Raw genomic sequence first — 17,959 nt, forward strand, 5'->3', positions numbered from 1 at the left:
ATATGATGTTGAACAAGTTTTCTATAGTTTTCAAAAACATGTTGAGCGTTTACTAAACACTAAAATTCATATCATACAATCTGATTGGGGGGGGGGGGTGAATACCATAAACTTCACAAATATTTTCAACAATGTGGCATATCTCACCGAGTTTCATGTCCGCATACATCTCAACAAAACAGTATGGCTGAAAGAAAACATCACCATATCGTTGAAACAGGCTTGCCCTTGCTTGCTCACTTGTCCCTTCCTCTTCGATATTGGGATGAAGCTTTTCTCACAGCCTGTTACCTAATAAACTGTATGCCAAGTCGTACTATCCAAAACTCTACCCCTATTACACGTCTCATGAACATCATACCTGATTATACACTCTTACGCACTTTTGGGTGTGCTTGTTGGCCAAGTCTTCGTAAATATAACACACATAAGCTCTCTTTTTGATCTACCTTATGTGTTTTCTTGGGTTATAGCTCTATGCACAAAGGGTACAAGTGTCTCGATAAACGAACAGGTAAAATTTACATCTCTCGAGATGTTGTTTTTGATGAGTCTCGTTTTCCATTCGCTACGTATGTATCGTCTATACCACTATCATCATCTCCTAGTGTGTCGTTCCCTCAAAATGAGCCAAATGTTATGAATGACCAGATGAGAAAATATGATCTATCTTTGTTATTAGCTAACTCTTTTGATGCAACTATAGTTCTTGTGATGATTAATACCAGGTATCGCCTACCAAATAACACATGTATGCTTCCTCTTCCAAGAATCTCACCGCCGGTACCCTCAAACAATGTACCTATCCACTTACCAGATGCACCAACTTCCTCTGGTAAAACTACAGTAGTCGAAGGTACAACCCACGAAGAATCTATACCCGTGTCACATGTTCCATCTAGTTCACCGGTACCATCTAGTCCAGATGTCCCTCCAACCAACTCATTTGTCGCTCCTTCTGGTAGACATGCCTTTCTTGCTGAACCTACATCACATCAGCATGCCCTTGCTGATTCTAAATGGTGTAGTGCTATGGAGGATGAATTTACTTCATTACAGAAAAATAACACATGGTCTCTAGTACCTAAACCACATGGGGCAAACATTGTTGGGTGTAAGTGGATTTTTAAAACCAAACTTAATCCTGATGGCTCTTTTGATAAACACAAGGTGCGTTTAGTTACTCGTGGGTTCACTCAACAATATGGTGTTGATTATCATGATACATTTAGTCCGGTGGTCAAATTTGCTACTGTTCGTTTAGTTCTTGCCCTTGCCGTCTCCAGAAGTTGGCACTTATGACAAATTGATGTTATCAATGCCTTCTTGCATGGGTTCTTAAACGAGGATGTTTATATGAAACAACCCCCCGATTTTGAAGATTCTCATCATCCTCATTATGTATGCAAACTTTAGAAGGCTATTTATGGGCTTAAACAGTCACCCTGTGCTTGGTTTTCTCGCTTGAGTGAAAGATTGTATCATCTTGGCTTCCATTCATCTAAGGCTGATACTTCCTTGTTTGTGTTTCACCATGGCAAGCACATTGTCTACATGTTAGTCTAAGTAGATGACATCGTTATTACTGGATCTTCCAAATCGCTCTTGGATCAGCTTATGAGGAATCTTTCCTTGTCTTTTCCTATTAAAGATCTTGGCCGCCTCCATTATTTTCTTGGGATTGAAGTCACTCACAATTCAGGGGGAATTACATTATTTCAACACAAGTATGCCTCTGATCTTATTCATCGAGTTCAGATGGAGAATTGTAAGAGTGTATGAACCCCCATGTTCATCACAGATAAACTTGCAAAGGATTGTGGTAAAGTTTTAAGTGATGAGGATGCTTTGAAGTATAGGAGCATGGTTGGAGGTTTACAATATCTTACCTTAAAACGACCTGATATTTCGTTTGCAGTCAACAAGGTTTGTCAGTATCTCTCCAAACCTACCGATATGCATTGGGAGGCGGTAAAATGTATACTTAGGTATATAAAAGGCACAGTTAACGTTGGACTTAATATTCGGAAGTCTAATTCTACACTACTTAGTGTATTTACAGATGCAGATTGGGCTGGTTGCTTAGATTATCGCAGATCCACCGAAGGTTTTGTGGTGTTCTTAGGACCAAATTTGATCTCATGGAGTTCTCGTAAGCAACCTACAATATCTCGTTCAAGTACAAATGTAGAATACAAGGCGTTGGCAAATGGTACTGTTGAAGTAATATGGGTACAATCATTACTCAAGGAACTTGGAGTGTGCCAACCAAGACCACCAGTTTTTTGGTGTGATAATTTAGGTGCTACCTATCTAACAACAAATCATGTGTTTCATGCAAGAACAAAACACATTGAAGTTGAGTTTCACTTTGTTAGAGAAAAGGTAGCAATGGGGGTTCTTGATGTTAGATTTATTTCTACTAATGATCAGATAGCCGATGGATTTACCAAACCAGTTACTCGTGATATGTTGGATCGTATGAAGTACAATCTTAATCGTGTAACGGTTAAGATTGAGGGGGAATGTAAACAGAAGGGTATCCGATAAGAATAGATATATGTTTAGATAAATTGTATTTATCTTGTATCTGTTGTACAACTTACAAATCCTAAAATATAGGATCTTATTGGAATCATCTTCAATATAAATATATCATCATTCTCCTGTGGGAGACTTTTAAGCTAAAATACTCCGTCTTTCTCTCTTTCTCTAGTAAGGAGACTGTGGTAGCCTGTGCTACCTCTAAACTTTTTTGAAGCATAGTGGAAAATTTTTGAATTTTTTTTCAATGTAGTGTAATTTTTCCGGCATGCTACTCCTAAAATTTAGGTTTGCTACTCCCAACATTTTGTTCTGACTTCGCTACTGATGACGAACCAAATATATATTTTATTAGAACCGTTAAATATTAAACCGTCACATACACCTTTTATACACTTTTTATATACTTTTTTTTAAGGTTAAAAAGATAGAGGAGACCTATTTTAAGGGAAAATGACTCTTGAGGGTAACTAACTGTTGTGTTTGTTCTCAGTTTGTCCCTTTTTTTGTACTCAATATGTCATCGAACTTGTTGTTTGTGTTCAGCATAACCCTTTTGATCGACTTTTGACCTATGATAAACGGTCAAAGAGTTATGGTGAACACAAACAACAAGTTCGATGGTATATCGAGTACAAAAAAAGGAAAGGGACCAAATGAGAACAAATGCAACCGTTGGTTACCCTCCATATTCATTTTCCCTTTACTCATTTGTAAGAAATCCCACATCATCTCCTGCTGATATTAATGACTTTATGAGATTCATTCTTGCTTCTCTTCAAAACATAACTCACAAAAGAACATTATTCATACATGTACAACTTTGTAATGCACTTGAATATTTATTAGGGGAATCTTGACTAAGCACGTGCATTTCATGACTACATTTACATTTGCAATCAAATGATTTATCGTTCATGGATTCTAGACAAGTCTACAAACGAGTGGAATCACAAGTGCTGTGATTTTTAAGTTTACTTAGCTTTAAGAGCATATTCATGGGATAAGATACAACATCAATATGTACAATATCATGCACTTTTTGCAGACACATCACCATAATATACCTTGAGGTAAACGTTTATGCTGATAAATATACCTCTGGTACACAGTCATATCCTTTTGTGGAGAGGTGTTGACAGCTAACCCTAGTAAGCACAACATAGACCATGTTTTAACGAAGTTACCCATCTAAAACGCTCTCCATATACGTTATGACTAAAGAAGGTTGCAGTCTTTGATAATTTTGCAACTTTAATTTTATTTAACTTTTCGCGGAAAATGACTCAGGAGGGTAAACAACTGTTGAGTTTGTTCTCATTTGGTCCCCTTTTTTTTGTACTCAATATACCATCGAACTTGTTGTTTGTGTTCACCATAACCCTTTGACCGGCTATCGTAGGTCAAAAGTCGGTCAAAAGAGTTATGGTGAATACAAACAACAAGTTCGATGGTATATTTAGTATAAAAAATGGACCAAATGAAAACAAACGCAACAGTTAGTTACCCTTAAAAGTCATTTTCTCTATTTTTAACGACAAATTGAACTACATAAGTTGACATTAACCTAGGAGTGCTTTTTTGCTATTAGAAATATACTAGCGTTATACTTGATTTTTAAACACCTTTTATGCACTTTTTTTATATATTTTTTAAGGTTACAAAAATAAAGGAGACCTGTTGAGCCTTTTATGCACTTTTTTACACATTTTTTTTTTTGGTTACAAATATAAAGGAGACCAATTTTCAACGACAAGTTGAACAATACTAGTTGACATTAACCCCGATTGCCTTTTTGCTAGTAGAAATATACTAGCGTTATACTTCATTTTTAAAAACCCTCTTGTTAAAAAAATTCCTTGAAATTCTTTTAGGGTGGAGTCATTTTTCAACTCCTTTTCATATCTAAGAGCCTCTCTCTTCCGGCCCATATCATTCTTTTCCAATTCCCCTCTTTCCATTTCATCACTAAATCATCTTTCAGTATGAAGACGCCCATCTTTGCAAATGATGAACCTGAAAGATAGAAAGATATATTATCATACAGATTGAAGAAATCATGTTAGGTGACAATCAAAATACGCTAATCCGAACAATCTCCGTCATATTTTCAGGAAGTACTTTTTCATTACGACATATGAAGTCGTACGTTTTCTGTAACTATTTGAAAGTTTTGTAGGTTCGAGAAGGTAGAATCGGAAAGCTAATAGTTCCAATTCTAGAAACAGGACAATTAATTGACGACAGACTAAATTTAGGAAAACTAAATTAGGAATCCACAGATAACTTTCACGACTTCAAATCAATCACAACAATGAAAACTAGAATTACCATATAAATCAAGCTTAACTATCGCTCTATTTTCTAGTAGTGCAAGTTTAATTATCACCATTGAAGGATCAATTATAAGTAAAACATATATGGTCATGATCCAAATAGGATTCATCCTAAATTAAGCTTGTACTATGAAACAAGCTCTAGAGTCTAGTTCCATAGAGAAACCATAGCCACAACGCGAATGCAAGCTAAAAACTCTTGGAATTCGTTCAATTATCCTGGTTCGATTCTACCATCGTACTCTCCATTATATTATTTAAACTACTATTCGTTGACGAGAAAGATTAATCTCTAATTGTGCAATTATGTGGGAAATTCAACTAGATTTTAGGAGATTCATATCTTAATATCTAGAGATTTTTAAATTGCATCAAAATTCTATCGAGAAAGGAGACTCTTATACAGGAAGAAACACTTGATTTTCTGGAAGCGGTGGCTCGGATACAGAGCATTAATTGTCCGTCACCTACGGATTATTAGGCTAAGAGGAGTGATAACACTCTTAGCACTTTGTCATATCATGTTTTTAAGTGCCACATCATTTTCTTTTCTTATCATCTAATTCTGAGCATTTGGGAGGGAGTGGTAACACTTCTAACATTTTTTTTTTTTTCAAATTTAATTAAATTATATTTTTTTAATACACAAATTTTTTATTTTATTTGGATCAATCAAATAAAATTTTATTCCAAAAAAACAATAATCACAAAATAAGATAACAAATCACAAATAAAGTTTATAAAATAATTATTTTGACAAAAGATACAAGTTAAAACAATATATTGCAATTTATGAATCGATATTTTTAATTCCAATTGCACTATATGACAATTAATAATGATTTATTTTTTGTTTTTTTTTGGTTTGTTTGATAATTTGCAGTTTTAAGAGTGCACATTTAGACATATCTTAAATTTAACAATTAAAAAGATCTATTCAACAAATGCTAGATAACAATTGAATACTAAAATATAAAACAATTGGAATTAAAAGACGATTAGAATAAAAACAAATAAAAATGAAATGGGTTGGAACATGTTATTTTTTTTGTTTTCCCGAAGAAGTCAATGTAAAAGAGTCAATTTCTTCACTTTTTATTCTTCTTCCAAGTGTCCCATACAAACAGTACCACATCTAGAAAAATAAAATTAATTTAAAACATATATATATTCCAAGTATCCCATACAAACAGTATCACATCTAGAAAAATAAAATTAATTTAAAACATATATATTTCTTCACTTTTTATTCTTCTTCCAAGTGTCCCATACAAACAGTATCACATCTAGAAAAATAAAATTAATTTAAAACATATATATTTCTTCACTTTTTATTCTTCTTCCACGTGTCCCATACAAACAGTATCACATCTAGAAAAATAAAACTAATTTAAAACATATAATATTCTTTCTTCTTTTCAATCCTAACAGTAAAGCAAAAGCATAAACCCTCTTTTCGTTTCCATTCTCTCAGCCACAAACAACAAAAGAAGAAAACAGATTAAGGCGAAATCAGTCGTGAGGAGTAGATTGAGAACTAATATACCGTGGTGGTTAGTTGATGAGCGGCGTTAGGCCAGTAAAATTTCTAGGGGTTTTAGTTTTTATTATTATTATTATAGGAATGAAATCATAAGTTGAAAATTGATTATATCTTTAAAGAAATCGCCGGCTTCATCAGTAAGGTAAAGTTTTTCTTGATAGATTTCTTTTAATTTTCATATCTTTTTTTTTTTTCTTCTTTATTCGGTTGTTCAATGGATCTTAAACCAGCCATACAACATTCCACCAATCAAATTGCACAAACCGTTTCTCTCTCATCTCGCTAAATGCATAACGAGTTCTGGGTAGCGAGCCCCCTAGCGAGGGTTAGGGGGCGGTGTTCCAGCAAGATTAGCGACTCTAGCGACCGTGTTTAACAGAGTTCGGACTTCCGAACAAACATAAGTGAAGTACAAAAAACAACCACAATATTATTATTTTATTCAACTCTGCATAAAAGCAACATCAACAACATCAACTCGAAAACAGCAAGTGAAAACTCTAGAATCTACAGACACATTTTAACTATAGACCCGTTGATAGAAAGAAATCTCATAGATTATACGGAGCTTGAGAAGAACCAACGACACAGGGTTGATCAGGACCTAGCAGCCTCTTGAGTCCTCTGACCAACATCCTTCATTTTCTGACCCACATATCCAGCCGTGTCCTGAGCTCTCCTTTTTGCGTAATCCAATGGATCTTGCATCGACGCGCCACCGCCAACACCGCCGCCACTCATCCTCCTAAAGTAGTTCACTATGTAGGTCAGGGAAGACAGCGCCGTGATTCCAAAAGCTCCCGACGCTAGGAATCCCGTGACCGCCAACCCGATGGTCAGCGCCGCCGGGACTAGGATCGGGCTGAAAATCACAAAAAGTGGGGTGGCGACGCCGAGACCGATAAGAGTTCCGGTGAGAGTGAGACCAGCAAGGAGGAGGCAGATTCCTCCGATGGGAAAGAGAGTGAGGACTGCTAGGACTTTTGAAGTAGATTGGCTGCCGTTTTGCTGGAATCGGCCCTTGTAGGTGTCCGTAGGGTGGTGCTGCTGATGTTGTTGGTAGCCATAATGCTGCTGTTGATGCTCCGCCATTGACGGTGATGACTTGGTGTACGATTGTACGATTAATTAGGGATGGTGATGAATTAACTAGACGAAGCAGGGAGTATGTAAAGGGGAGAGGAGTTAGACGCGTGGAATGCAGCGCGACAGATGTCAGACTCTTAGGTTTGCATGATATTGTTGTATGAAAGAAATAAGCATTACACCCTTTTGTTTCTCTTTGCAAGTCGATATGTTCACGGAAGCTAGACCGTCTTAATAAAATTTATTTAGAGAAAAATGGGGTTACCACAAGCCGTTATTGCTATTGTTTTATTTCGGTCACCTTTTTTGTTCGCCGATGAATTTGTTTATGTACTTTTTTATATTGGTTTTATATGCAACTTTTGATTTCACCTGTTATAATTAACTTATGGGTGGGCATTATACATGACTTTCATTCATAAAAATCTTCAAATTATGAGGTACACAAACATTATTATATTCATATGGAGTACATTAAGTATTTTGGGGTAAGTATAGAAATTTCTTTAACTTATATGCCATTTATTTACAAAAGCATTAACGAAGTCTACGTGTGCGATATGGTTTGGCGTTTAGGCTAAACGGAGTGGTGATGACAGACAACCATATGTTGCACCACAAGGAATGAGGCCTATGCCGACGACACTTTCAACAAATATACCGACGACATGGTCATCTGTAAAAAACTGATCGGCATAGCCCCACCAGTAAAAGTGAAAAATGTCGTCGGAATAAATGTTGTCGGTACAGAGCCACCAATGCAGAGGACAAGTCGTCTTCAAAGGGCCGTCGAGAGTAATTTTCGAGGAAAATAAGTTTTATTATAAACCTATTCCGACAACTTATCGTTGGTATAATGGTCACCTTTACCGACGACATGTTGTCGGGACAAGTGTAAGCAATCTAGACGACTTGTGGTCGGGAAAAGGCGGTGACAAACAACTTCTGTTCTAATAATAGAGACGATATGTCATCGGTAAAGATGAAACCGTTTTTATAGTTATAAAGCTATAACGACGACATGTTGTCGGTATAGTCTTTTTTAAATATTTTTCACGGATTTTGTGTATATATATATATATATATATATATATATATATATATATATATATATATATATATATATATATATATATATATATACACCAAACCTTTTTTTTTTAACAAATCCAAACAATATATATGCAAAATAATATCAAACGCTTAATAAAAATTCAAATTCAAAATCTACTACATAACAAAATAATATATAAAAAAAAGTTAAACAAGTCATCATCAAACATTGTTCAAAAATAACATAAAAGATCAATCATAATCTTCATTGTTCTCATTCTCATTCTCGTTCTCGTTCTCCTCGAGCTCGTTGGTTGGTTCGGGGGTATTTTGTGAAAACATATTGGGATTGAATTGGAACTGTGGCATTGGTTATGGTTGGAAGTTAGGAATGACGGACACAAATGTGTTAATACATTTGTTGCATTTCTAGCATTTGGAGTTGCATGTATTGCATTTGTTTGGTTAATACAACAACTTGGGAATTATCTAAATATTGAGATGTGGAAGCTTTGGAACGTTTGACATATTCATTTGAAAATAAATTATTGTTGATGCTTGGTTTTCTTCCAACTCCACGAATATATATGCTTCTGTCACCGAGGCCACGAGTGACATAATATTCTTCATTTAACTTTTTCACTCTCCCTGAGCTCTACTTGCATCAACATCTTCTCTCGTTGAATTTTTTTGTAACATCCCTATAAATTCAAGCCGATTTAAAACTTTTTAAAACATTTAGAAACCAACAATTATTTCAAATCTATTTTCAAATAATTATATATCAGAGTATCCCAAAAACAAAGTCATAAAATGTGAGGAGCTATACGATCACGCCTCTGCCTTCCCGCGATCATCTGAGGTACCTGAAACCAAAAATGAAACCGTAAGCCCGAAGCTTAGTGAGTTTCCACAAAATAACCATACACACAACAATATACATATAATCACGAATAACATACTATGGGTCCAGTCAACCATCGGGTTGGAATATCCCAAACCCTCAACCATCCGGTTGGAATGTCAACATACTATGGGTCCAATCATCATCGAGGTAGAATACCCCAAGCCCACAACCAATAGGTTGGTATGCCCACATACTACGAGTCCAATCATCCTCGGGATGGAATACTCACGGTCCACAACCATCGGGTTGGAATGCCCAGGTCTATTGGATTTCGCACAAACCAGATAAGCCTCAACCACCAATCAAACATGTGCACATATAATAGATAACCACATAATAGTCTATAGACAAACAAACCGATCTAATAGATCATAATCGCATATAACATCCTATCTACTAGGATACTGATCTAACAGATCATAAACAACATATAACATCCTATCTACCAGGATACTGATCTAACATATCATACAATACTCGAGCATATAACATATTAGGATAACAATCCAAAAATAATCCAGGGGAGGGGGCGTAGCTACAACAACAAAGCAAAGTCGGGAGCCACAATGGCATTCGACATGAACACCCACACGGGTTCGGTCTTCTCAAACTTCCTCGCATACCACCCCACGGCAAGAAGCCATGATGGACGACGGCGAAAGCCCAAAAGTCGACCTACCTCGGGTGAGGAAGTATTGTCCTGTAGAGGACCAGAAGCCCACCTTTACTACGAAACTAAAAAACAAAAAACACGAAACCACCGGGCTACGGAGCAAATATTGCCAAAAAATGGATAGACATGAAAGCCAAGTGAGCTCCCAGAAAAGAAGTCAACTTAGAACAAATCAACAAAAGACCCAAAAAACAATACACAGGGAGACATGAAGGTTGTGAAAAAGCATAAACAAAAGAACCAGGCACAAGGCACCAGGAGACAAGAGGATCTGAAGGTCACTCCTGGGAAGCCAGTCCACCCAGAAATATCAAGATCCTGCATGTGCAAGGATACAACCATACCTTAGGAAAAAACGCTCGAGCGATACCAAGGCTACAAGAGCATAGACGTTGCAGGTCCACTACCTGGCGGAAACGTAACACACAACTAGGAAAAGACTGGGAAAACAATGTCACCGCTCTAGGTAACGATTAGATTGTCGCGAACACCGAACTCCGACACAAACACCAACAAAGCAAAGCAATACGCGAGTGTGAGCAGGTCCACCAAGGAACGTGCAAGAAGAATTATAATAACAAATCAAGGGGGAGTACGGACCCTAAGATCCCAAAATGGGGGTGTATCCCCAGAATTTTGACATGCACACGAATCATACCACCCTCGCTAGAGCAAATGGAGAGACCTAAATAAAGTAGATCCGAAGCAGGGGCAATGTGATCAAACTCCGAATGGATAATCATACCCCAGAAAAACAACACAAGGGCCAAGAGTTGGCTCACATAACAGTCACTTCCCTTATTAAAAAAAAACATAGATCTTCCTAGAAAGAAAAACATCATTGACGAGGCTACGAAAGTTTTATTTGCACTATATATATATATATATATATATATATATATATATATATAGTTAGGTTCATGTATAAACGCTATATATTGTGTGAATGTATGACCATTTCTAGACCAGTCATTTTGGTATTTCCTAAATTAATATATTATTTAAAGATTATAAACCAATAATTTATTTTTAATTTAAAAAATAACCAAATATAAAGCTTATAATTATTGAAGAACCCTAATCAGCCGTTTCTTCTTTATGTTATCTTCATCTTCCTTACTACTGGAACTAAGTATAACCATACATTATGTATCTCTTGTTCGGTTTTTCTATCAAAAATCAAACAGCCAAACTTGTTGGTCGTTGACTCTCATTCACACTTCCGGACTTATGCCCAAATTTAAATTACTGTACATATATTTGATGGTTCGGTCGTCTGAAATCTTCTAATTTATTTGTTTTTCATAGGTTCTTATTTGTATGTGTGGAGTTTATGTTGACAATGACCACCTGGTTCATCTTTACACCAGAAACCATCAACACCAATCCATCAATACACCTTATATTTTGTACGTCATTTTTTGCACATTGTTATGCATGTCGTTGAACTGGAGACAAGAATTAAAAAGAACATAGTTGGTGCCTTGATGGGCTTGATTCTCTACACCCGGTTTCGACTATAAAATGAATAAGAATCAAGGTTTTTGAATGTATTCTTTCAAAATGGACATTCTTTCATAATTCCTATTATATTAGAATGCTTCTTACTCTTAAAAAATATCTCATATACCTTTCAAGAATGTTTCTCATTCTTTCAAAAATGTCTTTTGTTCTTTCAAATAGTATTAATAGCATCGTTTTCTTTTTAATTTTTATAAAATGTACTTGTATCGGATTTTGAGAAGGAATGCAGTAGATTTTTATTCTTTAAGAATGCTTATTCTTGTAAATGATTTCTGGAATAATTAATTATTCTTTAAGAATTTTGTTTGCTATATGTAGTAGTATAATCTAAAAGAATGAAGGTAACAACTATTCTAAAAAAATATTATCTAAGGAATCACATAAGAGAATCATAACCAATTTCCCTCAATGCGAAACCAAAAATCATGTCTGCCTCACAAACCAACATCAACCTTTGGACAAACCTAAACCTAAGGTGGCAAACATGGACCGCAAGGGACGACAAGAAAACACGATAAACTAAGTAAAGTTATAACATCCAAAAGTAGGGAAGTTAAAAGTGTCTGTTGGACAGCTCCCGAACATAGAAACGCCACGCTGGGCCCAATACAAATTCAAATATTACCTAATCACATTGTCTCACAAACACCAGAAAGATCCAAACAATGTCTCAAACAACAAACAATTTAGGGGAGGATAAAAATCACATATCGGGAGGAGTGGAAGAAGGTCGAGCCCAAGAACTGATGACCTCAAGATGTTTCCCTTCAGCGTCTGGATCGTTGCACAACAGACAAAGACCCTCCATGTCCAGCTCACCAACGTGGAGGTAGGAGGCAAAATCAGTCTCCAGGAAAGACTTCACCTCTGCATATATTACATGAGTATGCTCCAGAAGGGTATTCAACTCACCAGGCATGAATTTCCCGGTGGCAATCTGCTCCTTAATCACCTGCTTACCACCCTCAACCCCGACAACCATGCAAGCTGCCTTTATACGCCTCACACCAGGGAAAAGTCGGCGCTCTCAACCACCTTACCTACCACCCATACAACAACCTTATGGAGCATCCACTTCAAATCATCCTCCAGAACCTTTCTCCTTATTTCCTTCCCCTCCAATAGCCTACTAACATCCTCCACTTGACCCTCCAACACCCCCTTCTCCTCCACAAAGACCTCGATGCGCTGAGAGAAATGTTCCATCGACCTGTCCAAAGTTGCTAGCCTATCCTCCAAAGATGTTTTTCCTCAGCCAAGAGATCGTAACGCTCCTCAAACCTACGCTTCTCTTCCTCCAAAACCTATAACTTCGTCTTTAGCTCATCTCGCTCGGCCCTTACAGAGGCAAGCTCTCTAGAGTTTAAACTAACCTGGCGAATGCGTTGTGCAGTAGCAACCATGTAGGGGGCAACCTGAGCGGTTGTGTACTACAAGCTGTTAGACATATGGGGATTGTAGAGGAGTTCTAGATCTTTAATCGTAGCGGGAGGAAAGGCATGATGACTACATTCGTACGCAGCAGAATGCTTCGTCAAGAGAGAATCTCATTTAAGCCCCCACTCCAACACATAGATGGCAGAAATCTCCAGAAGAGGAAAGAAGGAACCTGCAACAACTCCGTCTCTCGTCGAGACTGAAGTTAGCTCGGGAGGAACTTGGGACATATCATCTGAATCTAGCCCAAAGACCCCCCCCCCCCCAGGGGTCGCAACATCCTTGGGCTCCTTCTTGGGTTCATGAGGTTGTTTTGACGCCTCTTTACTCATTCCCCCCGACAGTTTCGATGGGTCATCATCAGGAACGTTCACAACAACGTCGAACTCCGCCAAAAGGTAGTCCACATTTCACTTTTTATGTAGGTGCTAGATAGAAGAATTAACATCGGCACCCTCTGTAAGTGAGAAGTCCAACCAAGCCAACCGCCGCTTAGAAGTCGAGCGCCTATCCCTCGTCACCAACTCAGTCAGTGGCTCCTCCTCGTGATCGGAGGGAAAACGATCGTTACGGGAGGCTCCCCCAATAGGCACGTCGACCAACACTCGATCGGTAGAGGGGATGGATCCAAGAGGAGAAGCAACGCGAGAGCCTGCAAGAGCTAGGTCACGGTCGACATTGACCGCTGGAGGAAGCGTATCTACCAAGGGCACCTCCCAGTATTGACAGGTACCCTGAAATCGTCCCTTCAACACCATCTCAAAGGGGATAATCCTCTCACAACCTGCAAAAAAAAACCAAGCCAACACAGTTAGGGACATAAGCAAAATTACTAGTCGCACAATGCACAGATAAGCATGGGAAGACGGGAATCAAAAAACGGGGAAAAAGAGAGGTACTTACCGTCCTTCTCAACGTAGTTATGAGGCATCCTCCCTATTCCCTCCAAGAAGCACTCATACTGACGACGGCCAGGGCGCAGTCCTCCCCGTTGAAAGGTATGGTTCTCAACGCCCCAACCACTGTTTCGTTGGCCCCCAAGAGAGCAGGATCCCAGTCTGTGAAGTTGGTACGACGAGGATAACCATAGCCAACCTAATCACGGTTCACCCACAACCACCTGTACTACTAATTTTTCTTGAGGGCCTTCTGATTAATGATGAATGCGTGGATTCCCTGCTGCTGAGAGAACATATGCACCCCAGACTTAGCGTCGAGTCAAAGAAGTACTTGAAAGCCCATAACTGAGGAAGCACACCTAAAGCCCTACATGCCATTTTGAAGCCAACGATCTTTTTGACAGCGTCAGGAGTCAGATAGTCGACAGAAAAACCGTATTGACGCATAGTATCATCGAAAAAATCGGACATGGGAAGCCGGAGCCCTGCCTCAAAGATTGGTATGGGGACTCCGACCTTCCCCTCCGACGGAAGGGAAATGATAGCCCCCTTCTGAGGGTATTCCACCCTGTTCTCGGGAAGAAAATCGAACCGTTCTTGAAGATTAGAAAACTCACTCAGAGAAGGCACGATTCCAATGTTTTGGGCAGCCATTGTTCGTCGATAAGAAAAGACGAGAATGGAGAAGGAAATGAAAATAGTAGAAAGAAGGAAGGAGTAGCAGAAGCAAGAGAAAGTGAAGAAAAGGAAACCAACATAAATGAAGGGAGTTTTAAATGCAGTCGGGAATCCCATGCGGTTATAATGATGAAACCGTCTGCGTAGACGCCTCCATCACGTCGGTAGTCACCAAGAGCCATCTCCACCAAACTTGTGTCCAGATCTAAGCTACAACAACACAACTACCTTAAGAAAACGTTTACGTCTACTAGACTAGGAGACTTGATAACGTATCCCACTAGGAATACGCCAAATATTACAGAGCTGTCATCTCTTAGACGACTTAGTCAAAGGTCGGCGCATACCTAGCGCCGATCACAGGTCTTCGCCCTCGCAGCCTCACGTTTATTCCTTGGCCCCTAAGCACCAAAGCTAACTCCAAGACAAAACAGTACCAGGCGTCTCCTAGAGTGACAGATGTAATGCTCAATGCGTTGGCCTCTGAGAATTGTGCACCAATAATAGTTAACCACTAGTGGAGCACAATCCGCCAATAGGACGTCTCCGTGTCCTGTCGGCTCAAAAGGGACAAAAATGTATTGTCGGGATCTTGTTCCCACCATAGCATGTATAAATAGATCTCTTCTCCTCCAAGAGAAGGGATCTTTTTCCAATAGAACTCAGATTCTCTCATTTGGTTACTGACTAGACCGTCGGATTTATTTAAACCCTAATTTGGTAAAGTCATATTATGAAGATTTAGAGCTTTAGAAGAGTTAATTAAGCGTAGTAACCAAATTATCATATCAAGAGTTGATTATATGTTTTATTATGATTATGGGGGTATTTAGAATTGCTTTTTCGCATAAAAAGTCATTTTCAATAAATGGACTTTTTGACTTATAACTTTTTCTAAAATGATGTTTTAAAATATGTTTGGATTAACTTTTGAGGAAGGAAAGACCAAAAGTCGCAAATTTATGACTTTTAAAACCATTTCTTTTTCTTCTTGCCAAAACATCGTTTTAAAATGATTTTAAGTTTGTTTTTTTGAAAAAACCAAAAATCCAAAAAGTAATTTTAAAAAGAATCCTAAACACCTTGTATATAGGTACTCGATAACCCTTTTACAGAATATAAGAATTCATTTGGGGATCTACTATCAAGTATGTGAGTACTCTACCTTATGAACTCTTGTCCCTAATATAATGGTATATTTTGATATCTTCTTTTGTGCGATACGTATATATTGTCTGGATACTACATCTATTTTATGCTGAAATATCCTTCCTTTTAAATGATTGTCGATGTAAGCATATATAAAATGGTAGATTTAGACTTATTCCAGAAAGTTATACCAAGTGTAATTACAAAATAAGTAAAAGTTCGGTATCTTTTTTTAGTTTTATAATTATATATTTCAAAAAAGATTTATCAAATTACATGGGTAAAATCTGTCTCTTGTAAAGAAACATATTTATCTGATTGCGTGTCTTGAAAAAATAATCGTAGACTAGATATATAATCAAACAACTTTTGAAAGATCATCAACACATGAAGCCAGATTTATGTGCTGGGTTTTAGGAGTAGTATTCGCTGGAAGAGCCTAAATACAACAAGAAAAGAAAACCGATGGGTGTGTGTAGAATAATTTGTGATGCATTTCGTCGAACAGGTTACATGCAAAAAAGTATATCACCACTGATTAGACAACAATATAAGGCTTCCACATATCAACATAAAACCTCAAAGATTTTGGTAAATTCTCCTTCCACAAATCCAAATCAGGCAACCCCCCTGTAACAGCAATTGAGCTATCGTCTTTCCTACTCCCAAGATTCAGAACACGAACCTCACCTGGAAACACCTTCTCCATGGCCTTCAATGTCTCCTCCATAATCACTTTCCCATCTCTCCTAGAATCCTCTGCTTCCACACAACTCCCTCCAACATTCACCATAATCCTCCCACCTTCCCTCAACTTCTTCTTCATCTTCATCCAAGTATCCGGATCCTGTAGCTCTGGAATCAAACACCCTTTACTAAACAAATCAACCATCAACCCTGAAAATCCAGAATCAACATTAGCACTCAACGCATTGCCAACATAGATGAAAAGCCTATCTGGGTATTGCCTTTCGAGCTTAGCGAGTCCGAAATACTCTCTTCCAACACCAACCACCGCCGGGTCAAGTTCCCATCCATGGATCACGCCTTGAGGGTACAGCTCCAATATTAACTTGGCAGCAGACCCGGCTCCAAACCCGAGAATTCCTAAAGGCCCGGGAGGTAAAATGGGTGGAAATGTAGCAAAAACGTCGAAGTAGGTGCCGGTGAGTAGTTTGAGAAGGAAGGAGATGCTGTGAATGTTGCCGGGGGCATCTAATAACAGGAGTCTGGAGCCGGCGAAAGGGTGGTCGGACTTTCGGGAAACTTCGAGGACTCTGATGAAATTGTGCCTGGATTTGAACTGAGCTAGGGTTTTGACAAGGTTAATCGGAATTCCGTCTTCGTGGGTTTTCGTGGTTGCATCGGATTTTTGGGATCTGAGTGTTAATGGTCTGAAGGTTTTAGGTTTAGATGATGAGGGATAGAGGGGAATTTTAAATATCGACGGTTGGAATTGGAGGGAAATTATGCCTGCTGCCATTGTTGTCTTTCCTACACCAGCTCAGCTGCCTCTTTCATAATTTAATAAAGGATATCGTAGTAAATAATTTTTTATTTTATTTATTTATTTATTTTTTGTCTCGTGTCTTTCGCCCTGTATTCAACCCGTACAAGTGAAAATAAAATAAAAGAAATTGTTGTTGCGAGTTCCATTAAAGAAAGAAAATATGAAAAGGAAAGAAACGGAAGTAAATGAAATGAATATTTTTTTCTCCTAGTTTTCCTTTCTATTTGCCTTAATATTTCATTTGGGTGTTAAATCAACTAACTTGAATTTCTCTTTTTTGTAGATATCTAGTTCTGACAACTATGGTTTTCCTCAATTCTTTGGAAAAAACTTTCCTTTTTTAAAGATGATATTACACATGTTGATCAAGGTGAAAGATCATTCCATTTTTATGTGTATTGGTGGAACTAGAAATCATGTTTCTCTTCCTTTTCCTCCTCCTGTGATTCTCCTTGACCCAAGATTTCGTCGACTTGAAAAGTTCAAGGTCATTCAAGCCCTATTGGCATGCAAACACCGAGATGGAAGATCTGTGTGTGCATACGTCTTGAAGATGAAGTCGCACATTGACAGAATGGGAAAGTTGGGTGTCGTTTTCTCAAGGAAGCTAGCTGTTGACA

At 38.0% G+C, this 17,959-nt stretch overlaps 2 protein-coding genes across 3 annotated transcripts; both read right to left on the reverse strand.

Moving 5' to 3' along the window:
- Nucleotides 1-6,833: 6,833 nt before the first annotated feature.
- Nucleotides 6,834-7,779, reverse strand: LOC111907021 (oleosin H2). The gene has a single exon (XM_023902811.3). It carries the CDS (start codon nt 7,513-7,515, stop codon nt 7,021-7,023), a length of 495 nt encoding a protein of 164 aa, XP_023758579.1. The 5' UTR covers nt 7,516-7,779; the 3' UTR covers nt 6,834-7,020.
- An 8,522-nt stretch (nt 7,780-16,301) lies between these two features.
- On the reverse strand, nt 16,302-17,344 carry LOC111907022 (uncharacterized). Of its 2 annotated transcripts, XM_042901155.2 has the most exons (2): nt 16,798-16,922; nt 16,302-16,726 (listed from the first exon to the last, which is right to left on the reverse strand). In XM_042901155.2, the coding sequence occupies exons 1-2, from the start codon at nt 16,865-16,867 to the stop codon at nt 16,368-16,370; spliced, it is 429 nt and encodes a 142-aa protein (XP_042757089.1). In that variant the 5' UTR covers nt 16,868-16,922; the 3' UTR covers nt 16,302-16,367. The 2 variants fall into 2 exon arrangements, with proteins under 2 accessions (XP_042757089.1, XP_023758580.1); XM_023902812.3 differs by having other exon boundaries at nt 16,302-17,344.
- Between the last annotated feature and the right edge of the window lie 615 nt (nt 17,345-17,959).

This window comes from Lactuca sativa, chromosome 4, assembly GCF_002870075.4.
Source record: "Lactuca sativa cultivar Salinas chromosome 4, Lsat_Salinas_v11, whole genome shotgun sequence".
In the NCBI taxonomy this organism is placed as follows: Eukaryota; Viridiplantae; Streptophyta; class Magnoliopsida; order Asterales; family Asteraceae; genus Lactuca; species Lactuca sativa.

Excerpts from the sequence above, each read along its gene's own strand:
- LOC111907021 (XM_023902811.3), bottom strand. The coding sequence starts at position 7,515 with ATGGCGGAGCATCAACAGCAGCATTATGGCTACCAACAACATCAGCAG.
- LOC111907022 (XM_023902812.3), bottom strand. The coding sequence starts at position 17,312 with ATGGCAGCAGGCATAATTTCCCTCCAATTCCAACCGTCGATATTTAAA.